The sequence below is a fragment of the Procambarus clarkii genome, chromosome 71, assembly GCF_040958095.1.
Source record: "Procambarus clarkii isolate CNS0578487 chromosome 71, FALCON_Pclarkii_2.0, whole genome shotgun sequence".
In the NCBI taxonomy this organism is placed as follows: domain Eukaryota; kingdom Metazoa; phylum Arthropoda; class Malacostraca; order Decapoda; family Cambaridae; genus Procambarus; species Procambarus clarkii.
Window position 1 is genome coordinate 10,541,804 of NC_091220.1, and position 16,019 is coordinate 10,557,822.

The following is a 16,019-nucleotide window of genomic DNA, read 5'->3' on the forward strand; positions in this document are numbered from 1 at the left end:
AAGCAACCTGTCCTCTGTTAATGGGTTTTGGTATCCTGCCATTTGCGCTGTTAAAGGGTTACATCAGAACATCAGATTTTGATGTATAAATCTCTAAAGGTCAAATGTGATGTGTACTACAATTCGTAGCAGCTTGCCAAATTGATGGGCTGTCCCGTTTTCTATTCGTAGGTACTCAGGTTAGGTGTAGGAAATTTAGTACATTTTTGCAGTGACAACTTGAGAGCATGGGCTGAAAAAAGATACTGTACTACAAAATGCTGTGTATACAGGTAAACTTAATTATGAAACTATTAAAATAAATCCAAACTTTTCACTGACACAGAATTAACTTTTAAGCAGTTTGTGGATAATCCATTTACTCATTTTACATGGATGAGGTGTAGAATACACCAAACCTTATAAGAATTTAAGTGTGTGAAACAGATGTTATAAAAGTGATGGGTATGCAAGGAGTGTGAGCGGTTAATGACACATGGGGAGCCGGTCGGCCGAGCGGACAGCACGCTGGACTTGTGATCCTGTGCTCCCGGGTTTGATCCCGGGCGCCGGCGAGAAACAATGGGCAGAGTTTCTTTTACCCTATGCCCCTGTTACCTAGCAGTAAAATAGGTACCCGGGTGTTAGTCAGCTGTCACGGGCTGCTTCCTGGGAGTGTAGGCCTGGTCGAGGACCGGGCCGCGGGGACACTAAAAGCCCCGAAATCATCTCAAGATAACCACATGCAGAGTGTGTGTTGTGGACACACGTGGGATCTGTGGCATTAGGACACACACATACATTGTGTGGCAATAAGGACATATCTAAGGAGAGTGTATGAACTTAAGAACATATTAGAAATGTGTGTGTTGTGGATGAAGAAGCAGTGTATGTGTTAAATACACGCACGGACAGTGTGCCTATGTTAATGGCATGTATGAGCGCGGATGCCAGATCTGAGTTGCCGAAAGTTACGAGCTGAAGAATGAAGTCACAAACTGTACTGTAAAAGTAGACACAAAAATATGTATACAGTATATATATTTTTTTTTCCAGATTAATTTACTATTCAGAATACACAGTAAAGCATATTTTAGCAGTAGCCAAAGTGAGTAGTAAGTAGCAACATACATACCAGGCTTTTCAAATGAATACAATTATCCTAATTGGTATCCCAACTGTGCTACAAGTAACCCAATCTGGCATCCCTACACAATGAGAAGTGTGGTCTTTTAATTACCAGTGATAATTGGCTTTTCCTGTGCTTCTAATTATTGCTTGCAGGTGTTAAGTGGTTTATTTTGCTCTTTGGTGTCAGCACACCCACACTTACGTCATCACACTTACACACACAAATCTAACTAACGTAACAGAGGATGCAATATTCCCAAGAGCCGGGAATGAGAGCTCTTTCTCGATTCGGTGGGTGGTGGTGCATGGCCGTTCTTAGTTGGTGGAGCGATTTGTCTGGTTAATTCCGATAACGAACGAGACTCTGGCCTATTAACTAGTCGACGGATCTCCAGCAATTGGTGTCCAGTTCGCAACTTCTTCTTAGAGGGATTAGCGGCAATTCTAGCCGCACGAGATTGAGCTGGTAGAAAAATCTACCAGGTAGATTTACCTGGTAGAAATAAAAAAAGCTAAACAAAGAGAGAGGAGCAGCTCTTGTGATACAACAGTGGAGTGTTGAGGAGATTCTGGAGGCAACACCCACAAAAAGAGGTCAAGGGAGGAATATGATAAATGCAACAAAATATGCCTGAAGATAATAAGAAATGTGGCAAGGAGAGCCACACAAAAGATCCTAATACTTGGGATTTTTAACCACAGAGAAATCGTCTGATCTACAAAGTAACCTCATGGTGGAGATGAAAAATAAAGACCATGATTGGTGGGCACTATACACAAACTTCCTGTGGCAGCATATCTAGGAGCAGATACGGGAAAGATGAATGATTTACCAGTAGGTACCTGAGACCTGGTGTTTACTTCTAGAAACAAAACTTTATAGTTTTGTTTCTTTATATAATTGTTTGCTTGATAGAGAGAACTTAAAATATGAGATGCTACTAGAAATCACTAACCACTGCAGTATCAAGTTCAATTATGTTGTGGAACTGTAAGTGTGTTGGAAACAGGATAAAGAGCATGACAAAATCCAGATGAGGGGCCTACAGGAGGGTTACGGCTTATCTGCAGGATGTTCAACAGCAGACTAAAATGGAAAGAAAGTCAGCAGGTAAGATGATGCCACTTTTGATACAGAAATGAAGAGAAGGAACAAAACAATTCATACCTCTCAGGTGGGAAGTGGACAAACGGAGAACAGCTAAACTCTTTACGAGGAAAGACAACAAAAACCAGCGTTGAATGTAATGAAACGCAATTTTCTAGGTGAGACGCGGAGGCTCCCTAGAGCTATCCAGGCTGATATGTAATATATTAGACTTTGGCATCAGTCAGTGTGAATGGAGTCCATAGGCCTACTGGGGACCACGAGCCAGAACCTAGCCCCCTCAGAGAGGCACAATGAGCACTGGCCCATAGAACAGCACATGTGATTTGGAGCATTCTCTGTCTGCCATCGACTGGATCAGGCACCCAGAAAGGTAAACATCCCAAAACAAAGCCCCTATTCTGGTTGAAACTACTATTGAATGTCAAACGAGTAGACAGAACCCCCAAAGAAAAACAAGCAAATAAGCATGTCACCACTTGCTGCCCTGCCATCTGCACAGCTCATCCCCCCCCCCCCCCCCCCCAGGAGAAGGAAAGGGGAGCCCCAGACCCCTCGTGCCAGCATCCCACACCTTCAGTTCTGAGGCTGGATATCAAAATGCGTGAAAAAATTGCTGACCAGGAGGGAGGGATGCCAGGGAGCCTCCGGGTCCCACCCAGAAAATGATATTTCATTACATTCAACGCTGGTTTTCTGGGGGAGCCCCCTTCGACTCCCTGGACCTATCTACCCAAAGACAAGGACAAAAGAAGGACAAATCCGGGAGGCGGAAACCACATGCCTGAACCCGAAAGCAAGACAACTGGCAACCCCGAATGACCCTGTGGACGACCCAGGAGACCCAAACCCTGGAACAGAATGAAGGTAACCCAGGTCAACCCAAAGCGTGGCCAAGGCCACAGAGGCCGCGGCACACAGGCAGTGGCTGACAGCCATGACTGGACACAAGAAAATGCACCCCCGGCCAAACCAACAACCCCAGGGACCCCTCTGGAAAACAGACGTCCCAACCTTGCCAGAAGAGACTGCTGCAAACGAACAAACCGATCACCAAAATCCAAAGGAGCAGTAACCTCTGGGAAACAGTCCTGAACCGAAGGAGCCACAGTAAACCGAGGGAAAGAGAGAAAAAGAGAGCACCTGGTCCAAAGACCAGGACGGCTCAGGTGGCGCATGAGCAGGCCAGAGGTGAAACAACGCCCGAGACAACTTGCAAAACGGTGCAGAAGGAACATCAAAACCGAAAGCAAGCCATAGCGGCTCTGCCAGCGCCACACAATACAAGGCGACAGTATGCGGCATAAGAAAAACTTAGGCGTACTACGTACGCCTAGGTTTTAGGTATGTACCTACGTACTTTAGGTACGTACTAGGTATGCCTAGTACGTAGTACGCCTGGGTACGTAAACCACGTACCCAGGCCAAACAGAGCCAGCCTCCATTATAGGTGAAAATTAGCTGTGCAGTACCCTGCGCCTCAACCAGTGAAAGCTATCCCTTACCCTACGGTAAACAAGGGAGGAGGAAATCCTCCCCCCCCCCCCCCTTCAGCACACTCAGGGTGGTCAATTACCAAGCAGCAAAAGACCAAGGTGACTTGTGGAAGTTGGCCCCAAGGGCAGTACTTACAGGGCACCTAGGGAAGGTGACCCTAGGCGCATCCAGCCCGAGTACTTGGGAAATTATGCCTGGCTCGCGCACTACCAGAGAAAACTCGCCCCACACCACAAGGCACAGAGCAGAGGACAGAATCAGGAGCCAGACCCACAGCGACCAATACCATTGCCATCACCCGAAGAACTGAAGGCGTGGGTTGACAGTGCGAGGGGTCTGAAGCTCCCCCTTCCCCCTCCCCAGGAGGGGGGAGCTGCACAGACGGCGGTGCAGCAAGTGGTGACGTCATGCTCGTTTGCTTGTTTTTTTTTTAGGAAGTTCTGTCGACTCGGATTTTCAGTTGTAGTTTCAACCAGAATAGGGGTTTGTTTTAGGATGCTTACCTTTCTGGGTTCCTGATCCAGTTGAGGGCAGACACAGAATGCTCCAAATCACATGTGCTATTCTTTAGGCCATTGCTCCTCGTGCCTCTCTGAGGGGGCCAGGTTCTGGCTCGTGGTCCCCAGTAGGCCTATGGACTCCATTCACACTGACTGATGCCAAAGTCTGATATATCCATATCAGCCTGGATAGCTCCAGGGAGCCAAAGGGGCTCCTCCCAGAAAATTCTTTTATGAAAACTGTATAATGTAGTGTATAGTATATAATATCACCTTACCTTGCTCTCAACACTGCTCATAGGGTCCTTCATGCCTGGCCAATTAGACAACTCTATAATAGCTTCCATATCTTCACGCAAGAGGTCGTACGAGGTCATGGCCAGCACAGCATCAGCTACACCGTCTGCTCCATTATCAACCAACGGAGTGGTTATAGCCTTTCGCAGAGACCCACAATAGTCCATTCCAACGTCCAGTTTACTTCCTGAAATTCTTTGAATTAAATTAATAAATTTGATAAATTAACCATGTTTTAATCCTTAACCCCTGTACTGCACACTATATATTCATGACAACCAGCTGGTACACAAGACTTACTCAACAACCAGCTGGTACACAAGACTTACACAACAACCAGCTGGTACACAAGACTTACACAACAACCAGCTGGTACACATGACTTACACAACAACCAGCTGGTACACATGACTTACACAACAACCAGCTGGAGCACAAGACTTACACAACAACCAGCTGGTACACAAGACTTACACAACAACCAGCTGGTACACAAGACTTACACAACAACCAGCTGGCACACAAGACTTACACAACAACCAGCTGGCACACAAGACTTACACAACAACCAGCTGGTACACAAGACTTACACAACAACCAGCTGGTACACAAGACTTACACAACAACCAGCTGGTACACAAGACTTACACAACAACCAGCTGGTACACAAGACTTACACAACAACCAGCTGGAGCACAAAAAAATATATTGTGAAAAATAAATTTTTTATCACTGTTGTTAAAATATGTTTCCAGATCATGGCAATATTAAAAAACCAGAGTTGAACGTGATGAAACGCCATTTTCTGGGTGAGACCCGGAGGCTCCCCGCAGCTATCCAGGCTGATATGTAACTATTAGCTTTCTGGCATCATAGTGCATGGAGTTCTTGCCTACCGGAGACCACAAGCCAGAACCTGGCCCCCTCAGAGAGGCACGAGGAGCAATGACCTATAGAAACACCCGTGTGGTTGGGAGCATTCTATGTCCCATCCATCCATTCTATGTCTGCCATCGATCGGGTCTGTCGTCTAGAAAGGTAGGCGTCCCAAAACAAACCCCTATTCTGGTGAAAAAAATTGCTACCGAAAGCTAAACGAGTGGACAGAACTCCCCAAATACAAACTAGCAACTAGCATGACCATCATGTTGCCGCTCCGCCGTCCGCGCAAGGGGGAGCCCCAGAGCCTCGTGCCTGCGATCCAACTGGCAGTTCTTAGGCTGGATGTCAAAAACATGCGAAAACACTGACGACCGGAGGGAGGAAGGGTGGCGGGGAAGCCTCCAGGTATCACCCCCGAAAATGAAATTTCATTACTTTCAATGCTGGGTTTCTGGGGGGAGCCCTGTCGACTTCCTGGAGCTCTCACCAGAGATAAGGAAAAGAGGGAAGGACTCGGGAGGCGGACGCCATGTGCCTGATCAACCAGGCTGTGACTCATACGTCTGGCTGCGAGCAGCCGCGTCCAACAGCCTGGTTGACCAGTCCAGCAATGAGGAGGCCTGGTCGATGACCGGGCCGCGGGGTCGTTGCGTGCCGAAATCACCTCAAGGTAACCACCTCAAGGTGCCCTAACTCAAAAACAAGACATCTGGCAAAACCGAAGAACCCTGCAGACGACCCGGGAAACCCGAACCACGGACCAGGGAAGGAAGGGGACCCGGGCAAACCAAAGCGCCCCTAAAGCCACAGAGGCCAAGACGCGTAGAGAACAGCAGAGCAGCAACCAAACAGAACACATGATGCACCCCCAGCCCGACCAACCAAGCATCAAGAACCCAAGGACGTCTCCGGAAAGCAGCAGACCAAACCCAGCCAGATAAAGGGAGACTGCTGTAAATGAACAACCAACCACCAGAACCACAACAAGCAGGTAAACTCCTGCACTGAAGGAGAGCCTGGAGCTCCTCGACCCAACCCCCAGATGCCAACACCCACAGGAAAAAGAGACCAGGAAAAACAAACCTGAATTGAAGAGGCTACAACAAAATTGAGAAGAGAGAAGAGCACCCGGGGCCAACGACCAGGACTGCACCGGAGGCGCACGAGCAGGCCGGAGATGAAACAACACACAAGACAACTCGTGGAATGGAACAGAAGGAACATCAATACCGAACGCAAGCTGGAGCGGCTCCGCAAGCTCCGAACGATACGAGACGACAGTATTCGACCTAAGACGAAAGCCCTGGAACAATCATGAAAGGAAGTACAAAACAACCCTATCAGAGACCGAAGTACACCTACACAGTGATAGGAAAAACCAGAAAGACCACCAGCAACCTCATACTGCCGCCGAGACGAAGCATGCAGGTGGGAGACCAACCACAAAGCCACCTGGGCACCAAACAAGTGATGATAAGACTCGAGTCAGAAACTCCAGAAGAAAAGACTCAAGGAGAAGAAGGAACCAGCGTCATAACGGGCTGGACCGATCTGCAGAAAGAGGCGGAGCCACAGGGAGACCCTCAGGTTCGGACACCAAGCAAGCAGCACCTGAAACGAGGCTGGGCCGGCCACCAAGGAGCCAGAAGGGCAATTCACCCCTGGTAAGTCCCTAAGCGAGTCAGGACCCAGAGCAATAGCAGAACCAGGGGGAAGAGGTACAGGTAACCACACCTCGCCCAGTTCTGCCTGAAGGCGTCAACCTTGACGCACTCGCAGTCAGGGAAGGGCGGCATGTATACCGGGAGACGCCGCAACCACGCCGATGCGAAGAGATCCACTTCCGGAGGCCCGAACGTTTGGCAGAGCCAAATAAACGAATCGGCATCGACCATCCATTCCATGGACGGGGGAATGAACCAGAACAGGCCATCCTCCTGGACATTGGACTCTCTCCGAACGTGAACCGCCAGGAGAGCCAAACCCCGAGAAAACAGCAAACGAGTCACCTGAAGTGACCAGCCCCAAAGAGCCAAGGACATCATGGAACCCCACAGTTCAGGCAATGAACCACCGGGGAGCACTCTGAATGGAGCTGGATCGTTGCTCCTTGAGCGACATAAATCTTCTGAAGCGAATGCCACACCGTCGTAAACTCCTGTGCCATACTGTGAGCTTGACGGAAGGATGGACCCCACCGACCCTGGCTCCTGCACAAACCCTCGAGCAACCGCCGCGTGATCTGGGAGCCCCTCAGGAACAGACGCAGGCGGGAAAACGTAGGCGAAGCAGAGGCGCCGGAGGAAGAGACAAGAAAGCAGCCTAAGCATCCCACACAAGTCCCAGCCAAAACCGAACCCGAGAGGGAACTAGATGGGACCTCCGCCAGTTCACCAGGAACCCAAACCCGGCTAGCTGGGAAAGAAGCAAAATCCTGGCGAGTAGACACACGGAAAGGCTGGGAGTTCAAACCAGCCAATCATCGAGGGAGGCCAGAACCTGAACACCTAACAGACGCTGGCGGGCCACCATGACCCACATAAGGCGTGTGAAAATGCAAGACACCAGATTCAGGCCGAATAGAAGGCAATGAAAGCAGCAACCCTGGCGCCCCACAACAAAACTGAGCCAGTCCTTGAACCTCTGAGGAATCGGGACGTGCCAATATGCGTCCTCGAGGTCCAGACACACATCCAAGCACTCGGCTCCAATAGAAGACAAACCTAGGACAGTGTAGTCCTCCAAAAGGAGGGGCAATAAACCCCACGGTTTCAGACGGGACAAGTCCAGAATGAACCGAAGGTCTGCGCAGTCCTGTTTTGGGGCCAGAAACCGGCGGGAACCCACCTGAGAGACGACTCGACAAAGCGAAGAAGAAGCCTGCCCCATCAGCCCCGAACCTCCCGAAGGAGGAGCCACCCAAAGCCACTGCAGGCCGCACGAAATGATCCGAAAGGCCCACAAATCGTGGATTTGTGGATCAGGCGTGAGCAAACAGAGCAAGTTCCCCCTCCCCCAATACCACATCAATGGGATGAATCGCGAAAGGGCCAATACAGCTCACAAGAACCTAAGCAGCGCACAGGATGAACCCCACGCTGACCAGAAAAAGATGGAACTGAAGGCTGCACCTGCTCCGAATCTGGCAACACTGGCCTAGCACGACGAGAAGAACCCCGAGTCCTTCCTGCACGACCCTTCTGGGAGGGCCTTCTCCACGAGGCCCCCGGAGGACTAACAAGCTCGACATAGGACAGCAACTAGCCGAAGCTGCCTGCAGATACTGCACAACCACAGTCCGCCAAACAGCAATGGACAAAAAGGTGAAGACAACTTAAGAGCCAGGGCCCAAGCGGATTCCGAAGAAGCCAGCACCAACAGCCAACACGTGAGGGGAGAAGCAAAAACTGCAAACCCGCAATGCCGTCTCAGCCTCCCCCACACAAGGGCACGGGACCGACAGAACATGTGCCGAGCCTCCAACGAGAAGAGCGGGCAGTCTGCCAACCAGGCCGACTCCAGAACTTCATAGTGAACCCAGTACGGACATGAAGATCCACACATGAAGGAATGCGGATCCACCCCGAAAACATAAGCCGGGCTGCGTAGGAGGTAAGCTGCAAGGGCCTCCCACACCACACGAGACGGGACGCCGAAAACCTCTGGAAGGATGGGACCAAGGAACCCACGGGATCACAGAACCAAACGCGAGGATGGGTCGATGCCAATCCAAGTCTTACAAGGAGGGAGGCGAAGAAAACCCCTCATCTTGCAACCAAAGCCCTGCCCCACGGGTATAAAAACTCAGGCAGGGACCTAAGGGGCCTAAGGCTCCCAAGGCAACCACCCCCCGCCCCGGGAACCTTACTCTGAGTACCCGTTCCCCCAAAACCCTCACAAGGCCCACTGGTCAGATCTTTACGCATCTGCAGGGGGGAACAAGCTCGAATGCCCTTGCCGCCACCCCAGAAGGGGACACCCCTGAAACCGCCAGTCTCTCAACACCAACGAGACCCCACCCCCGCCCCCGAACCCACTGGGTGGGTCGCCCCCCATCCTGGCCAGAAGCCAGGGTGGGGGATGACCCGGACCTACAAAAAAGGGAAAGGAGGGAGGAAGGCGAAGCGACTCCCACCCCCAAGTCTAGGTCCCAAAAACCAAAACAGGGCATTCTCGAGCCATCCGGGGAAGCAACAAACCAATCATGTTGCAGCAACACCTCTGCCACCTGCACCCGCATATCATGTACAATAGCCAGGGTGAACTGAAGCATATACAAATAACAAACATCGCATGACACCGGGTCAAAGAAACACCGACCCGACAGGCAGAACGGCGGAGGCACAACTGGTGACTGTCAACCTGAGACAAGAGGACAGAACAACCATCAACCTTGCACAAAGTGAGAGGCGACTCGAAGGTCACATCCATCAGACCACGGAGCCCCCGCAGAGTTTCCCAGGGGCCCCCCTAGCTTTGGTAACACGCTAAGGAAAGCCCAGGCAGGGTACTGCGAACCGGTGCCCAAAACTACCAAGCAAACTTTTAAAGCTGAACCCCAGGATGTGTCCACTCACGGGGGACTAGCAGGGGGCACCACTACAACACAAATATAGAAGAGGGACCTAAGGAAACAGGGGGCAACCAAAAGCAGACTTTCCCCACCTGGCAGAAAAACAAAAACAAAAGAAAAGCCCCACAAGAGGACAACGTACCCAGGTGGAACAAACCCGGCTGCTAGAATAGGTGATAACTAGCTGTGCAGCACCCCGCACCCTACCAGTGACGAGAACTACCCCTACCCAGAGACAAAGAAGGGCAACAAGACCAGAGTCGACTCCAAGGGCAGCCAAATACCGAGCAGTAAAGAGCACAGCAGAGGTAGACCCCAAGGTGACTTGTGGAAGGTTGCCCCAAGGGCAGTACTTATTGGGCATCTAAGGAAGGTAACTCTAGGCGAATGCAGCCCGAGTACCGCAGAATATTACTCCTGGTTCACACACCCCACTATCGAGACAGACTATGCTATAAGGCACAGTACAAAACAGAACAAAACTGGAGCTAGACGCACCCAGCCAGTAATCACATCAGCCAAGAACTGCCGGTTGGATCACCAGGGCGAGGGTCTGGGGCTGCCCCTTCCTCCTCTCGGAGAAATGGGGGTTGTGCAGACGACAGTGCGGCGATGTGATGATGTCATGCTAGTTGCTAGTTTTCATTTGGGGAGTTCAGTCCACTTGTTCGACTTTCGGTAGCAATTTTTTCACCAGAATAGGGGTTTGTTTTGGGGCGCCTAACTTTCTGGGTGCCTGTCCCGGTCGATGGCAGATATAGAATGATCCCAATCACAAAGGGGTTTCTATAGGCCATTGCTCCTCGTGCCTCTCTGAGGGGGCCAGGTTCTGGCTCGTGGTCCCCGGTAGGCAAGAACTCCTAGCACTTTGACTGATGCCAGAAAGTTATACATATCCATTCAGCCTGGATAGCTCCGGGGAGCCGACGGGGCTCCCCCCCAGAAAATAAAGCCGTTTGACTAGATGGGGAGTTTCACCTTGGGTTCTGAGGTAATATGATAATGTGCAACTGAGTTGAGCAATCCACTTATTTCCAGACACCCTTGTGCAGCGGAACCTTAGCAGATATAGGGAAAAAGGTAAACGTAGTTCCAAATCTAGAACCAGAGAAGATCCTCTAAATTATAGATCCATATCATTAACAAGCATGGTAGTCAAAGCACTATTGCTGATTTTATTGCTGATGATGCTAAGATAATAGGGAAGATAAGAAACTTATATGATTGTCATGCCCTTCAAGAAGACCTGGACAAAAAAGTATATGGAGCACCACTTGGCAAATGGAATTTAATGTGAATAAATGCCATGTTATGGAAAGTGGAATAGGAGAACATAGACCCCACACAACTTATAAATTATGTGAGAAATCTTTAAAGAATTCTGACAAAGAAAGCGATCTAGGGGTGGTTCTAAATAGAAAACTGTCACCTGAAGACCACATTAAGAACACTGTGTGAGGAGCCTATGCTAAACTTTCTAACCTCAGAATTGCTTTTAAATACATGAATGACGATATACTAAAGAAATTGTTCATGACTTTTGTTATGCCAAAGCTAGAATATGCAGTGGTTGTGTGGTGCCCATATCTTAAGAAGCACATCAACAAACTGGAAAAGGTGCAAAGACATGCCACTAAGTGGCTCCCAGAACTGAAGGACAAGAGCTACGAGGAGAGGTTAGAGGCATTAAATATGCAAAAACTAGAAGATAGAAGAAAAAAAGGTGATATGATCACTACGTTCAAAATAAAAACAGGAATCGATAAAATTGATAGGGAAGATTTCCTGAGACCTGGAACGTCAAGAACAAGAGGTCATAGATTTAAACTAACGAAACAAAGCTGCTGGAGAAATATAAGAAAATTCACCTTTGTAAACAGAGTGGTAGACGGTTGGAACCAGTTAGGTGAGAAGGTGGTGGAGGCCAAAACCGTCAGTAGTTTCAAAGCGTTATATGACAAAGAGTGCTGGGAAGACGGGACACCACGAGCGTAGCTCTCATCCTGTAACTACACTTAGGTAATTACTAGATCAAAATAATTAAAACCAAATGGATAGAATAACAGAGAGAAATCATAACATTACAGACAGTATGGTTTTCGACCACGAAGATCCTATGGTAAGAAATCTACTTTCTTTTTATGATACCTAATGCATACTTAAAGTGTGTTTCAGGAGTTCTTCTACTCCCCAAGGTCAGCCTGAGGCCACTGTAAACACACAACATTCTGACATTACTGTAAACACACAATAATATTCTGACACTATTGTAAACACAACATTCTAACACTACTGTAAACACAACACTCTGACACCACTGTAAACACACAACATTCCGACACATTACTGTAAACACACAACATTCTGACACATCACTGTAAACACACAACAACATTCTGACACCACTGTAAACACATAACATTCTGACACCACTGTAAACACATAACAACATTCTGACACAACACTGTAAACACACAACAACATTCTGACATATCACTGTAAACACACAACAACATTCTGACATATCACTGTAAACACACAACAACATTCTGACATATCACTGTAAACACACAACAACATTCTGACATATCACTGTAAACACACAACAACATTCTGACATATCACTGTAAACACATAACATTCCGACACATTACTGTAAACACACAACATTCTGACACATCACTGTAAACACACAATAACATTCTGACACATCATCAACATTCTAACACATCACTGTTAACACACAACATTCTGACACATCACTGTAAACAATCAACAACATTCTGACACATCACTATAAAGAGACAACAACATTCTAACACTCCACTGTAAACACAATAGTGCCCATACTCACTCTGTTCTCTTGCCCAAAATTATACCATGAAAGGTATCAATAATGTAAGTAAGTTAACATCTTAAAAATATAACACACTGAAATAGTTCTGTCTTTAAAGCTCTTTGAGATACAATAGGACATACCTGAGTCTTGTATGCATTTGAAGTTCTTGCATTAATCTATCAAATTTGTTTCGACGACTATTGTTGCCGAGCCAGCGTGGGAATTCAATCTGTGATGCCAGGTGTCCGGACATATATTCTCCAGGAAACACACTGCTGAACATGGCCTGGGGAAGCGAAAAAGTTTGTTGTCCACATATGGGGCCGCGGGGACACTAAAGCCCCGAAATCATCTCAAGATAACCTCAAGATATATGTTGCCATAGTTGTGTTTACAGGCAGTGTAATTGGACACAGTTACACCCTTCCAATAGTAGTATGTAGTACAATCCCTTCAACATATGAATGGAAGCTGCTTTCAACATTTTTGCCTAAACCTTAATATACTTATTTAACAACTTTAATGCACAGCAATATTTTATTACATTTGTGGATCATTTGTGTTTCCAACGTCTATCTCAGCCCGTTCACTCCTTTATCCCTCATCTAGAAAATGAGTCTATATCCACTTTCTATTCATCTCAGGATCTTTTGCGTTGCGATAATATCAGCCCTAAGCCGTCTCCCTCCTCCATACAAGAGCACAACATTCAAGCATGTAAGGCGCAAGTGATGGAAACACCAAGCACACATTATTATCACCGGGCACCTGAGCAAGTCCGTCTCCCTCCTCCATACAAGAGCACAACATTCAAGCATGTAAGGCGCAAGTGATGGAAACACCAAGCACACATTATTATCACCGGGCACCTGAGCAAGTCCGTCTCCCTCCTCCATACAAGAGCACAACATTCAAGCATGTAAGGCCCAAGTGATGGAAACACCAAGCACACATTATTATCACCGGGCACCTGAGCAAGTCCGTCTCCCTCCTCCATACAAGAGCACAACATTCAAGCATGTAAGGCGCAAGTGATGGAAACACCAAGCACACATTATTATCACCGGGCACCTGAGCAAGTCCGTCTCCCTCCTCCATACAAGAGCACAACATTCAAGCATGTAAGGCGCAAGTGATGGAAACACCAAGCACACATTATTATCACCAGGGCACCTGAGCAAGTCCGTCTCCCTCCTCCATACAAGAGCACAACATTCAAGCATGTAAGGCGCAAGTGATGGAAACACCAAGCACACATTATTATCACCAGGGCACCTGAGGAAGTCCGTCTCCCTCCTCCATACAAGAGCACAACATTCAAGCATGTAAGGCCCAAGTGATGGAAACACCAAGCACACATTATTATCACCGGGGCACCTGAGCAAGTCCGTCTCCCTCCTCCATACAAGAGCACAACATTCAAGCATGTAAGGCACAAGTGATGGAAACACCAAGCACACATTATTCTCACCAGGGCACCTGAGCAAGTCCTCCCCATACCGGCATATCTCACAAAATTAACAAGATAGTACAGTATAATAATCCTGTAATAAGCAGAAAAATTTAATGAGCAAGGAAGTGGTTGTATTTGAAGTGAAGGCGATGGCAGAGGGAATGCTGAAGGAAAGTAATGGTGATGAAGCTAACACTACAAGCAAGGAAATATGAACACTCCAACTTATACACAAGTGTGAGGCATTTGCTTTTGGTGCATCACTCCACAAATCACTGCTATTAACTTGCCTAGATGTTTTGCTTTACCAATTGTGAACTTGTCACAACAGTTTAAGCACGTTTTCTCTTGTTCGTCTTTGCTGCCACACGTAAAGAATTACTGACACACACAAGTGGTTTTTTCAGTATTATTTGTTACAATCTGATAGATAGATTATTATATATATATATATATATATTTATATTTATTTATTTATTTACCAACAACACATTGATGGATGGCACCTACCTACCAGATTTAAAATTCATCACAATGAGGGAATATTTGACTTGTGTTGGACGAGTTCTAAATCAACTTTTGTGCAAGTGACTTGTCTTGCCTTACCTGTGTAGGAAGAAGAGACCATGCACTGACAGATCTAATAGCTTTCTCTATAAGGTCTCCATCTGCCAGACTACCAGCTGTCTTGGCAAGCTGCTCCAAAGTGATGCGCCGGTTGCCTCTATCAGGAGAGATCACACCCCATATTTATTAATGCCAATGTCGTAACAACTTTATCTTACTGTATACAATAAATACAAAACTCTAGCGTTGAATGTAATGAAACGCTATTTTCTGGGTGAGACCCGGAGGCTCCCTGGAGCTATATCGGGCTGATGTGAATATATTAGACCGTGGCATTGGTCAATCGAAGGAGTTCTAGGCCTACCGGGGACCAGAGCCAGAACCTGTCCCCCTAAAGAGAGGCATGAGGAGCAATGGTCTAAAGACACCCTCGTGTAATTGGAAGCAGTCTTTGTCTGCCATCTACCAGGTCAGGCACCCAGAAAGGTAGGAATAACAAAACAAACTACCACTGGTCAAAAATTGCAAACCGTAAGCCAAACTAGCAAGCAGAACTCCCCCAATCAAAAACAAGAAAACAAGTATGATGTCACCACAACCGCCGCACAACCCTCCCTCCCCAGGAGGATGACGGGGGGTCCTAGACCTCCATGCTGACTACTCTGCTCAGTGCAGAGGCTGAGTATCAAAAACCTGAAAAAAATGCCGACCAGAGGGAGGGAGAGATGCTGGGGAGCCTCCGGGTCTCACTCAGAAAATGGTGTTTCATTACATTCAATGCTGGTTTTCTGTGGAGAGCCCCTTCGGCTCGCCGGAGCTACTTAACCAAAGATAAAGAAGAAGAGGGACTTACCCAGGAGGCGGCCGTCACTCGCTCCTCAACTCAAAGTCGAGACAACTGGCTACAACCTGCGACCCAAGGCTATACACGCCCGAGAAGCCTAAAAGCCCAGTGCCTGAATGTCAGCCCAGGACATATTACCATAAACAGCAGCCAAAACTGCGAACTTATGAACGTCATGGGCATGGGCATAGACTGCAGACTGGCTGGACAGAATAATCCTGCGGACGTCCTAGGAGACCCGCACCTTGGAACAGGGAAGAAAGGAAACCGGGTCCACCCAAAGCGCGTCCTCTACCACAGAGGCTGTGGCGCGCAAATAACGGCGAAGAGCCGCAACCGAACACAAAAG

At 48.0% G+C, this 16,019-nt stretch overlaps 1 protein-coding gene across 2 annotated transcripts in view; it reads right to left on the bottom strand.

The window, feature by feature from the left end:
* Gnf1 (germ line transcription factor 1) overlaps window positions 1-16,019 on the bottom strand; it is a 67,828-nt gene that overhangs the window by 5,947 nt on the left and 45,862 nt on the right. The window contains exons 14-16 of one of the 2 annotated variants that reach the window (XM_045726102.2): window positions 14,866-14,983; window positions 12,947-13,092; window positions 4,494-4,707 (exon numbers count right to left, since the gene is read on the bottom strand). In XM_045726102.2, the coding sequence (XP_045582058.2) occupies window positions 4,494-4,707; window positions 12,947-13,092; window positions 14,866-14,983 (478 nt within the window). Of the gene's footprint in view, window positions 1-4,493; window positions 4,708-10,826; window positions 11,977-12,946; window positions 13,093-14,865; window positions 14,984-16,019 lie in introns of those variants that run through there. The other variant, XM_069311972.1, reaches the window with a different exon arrangement.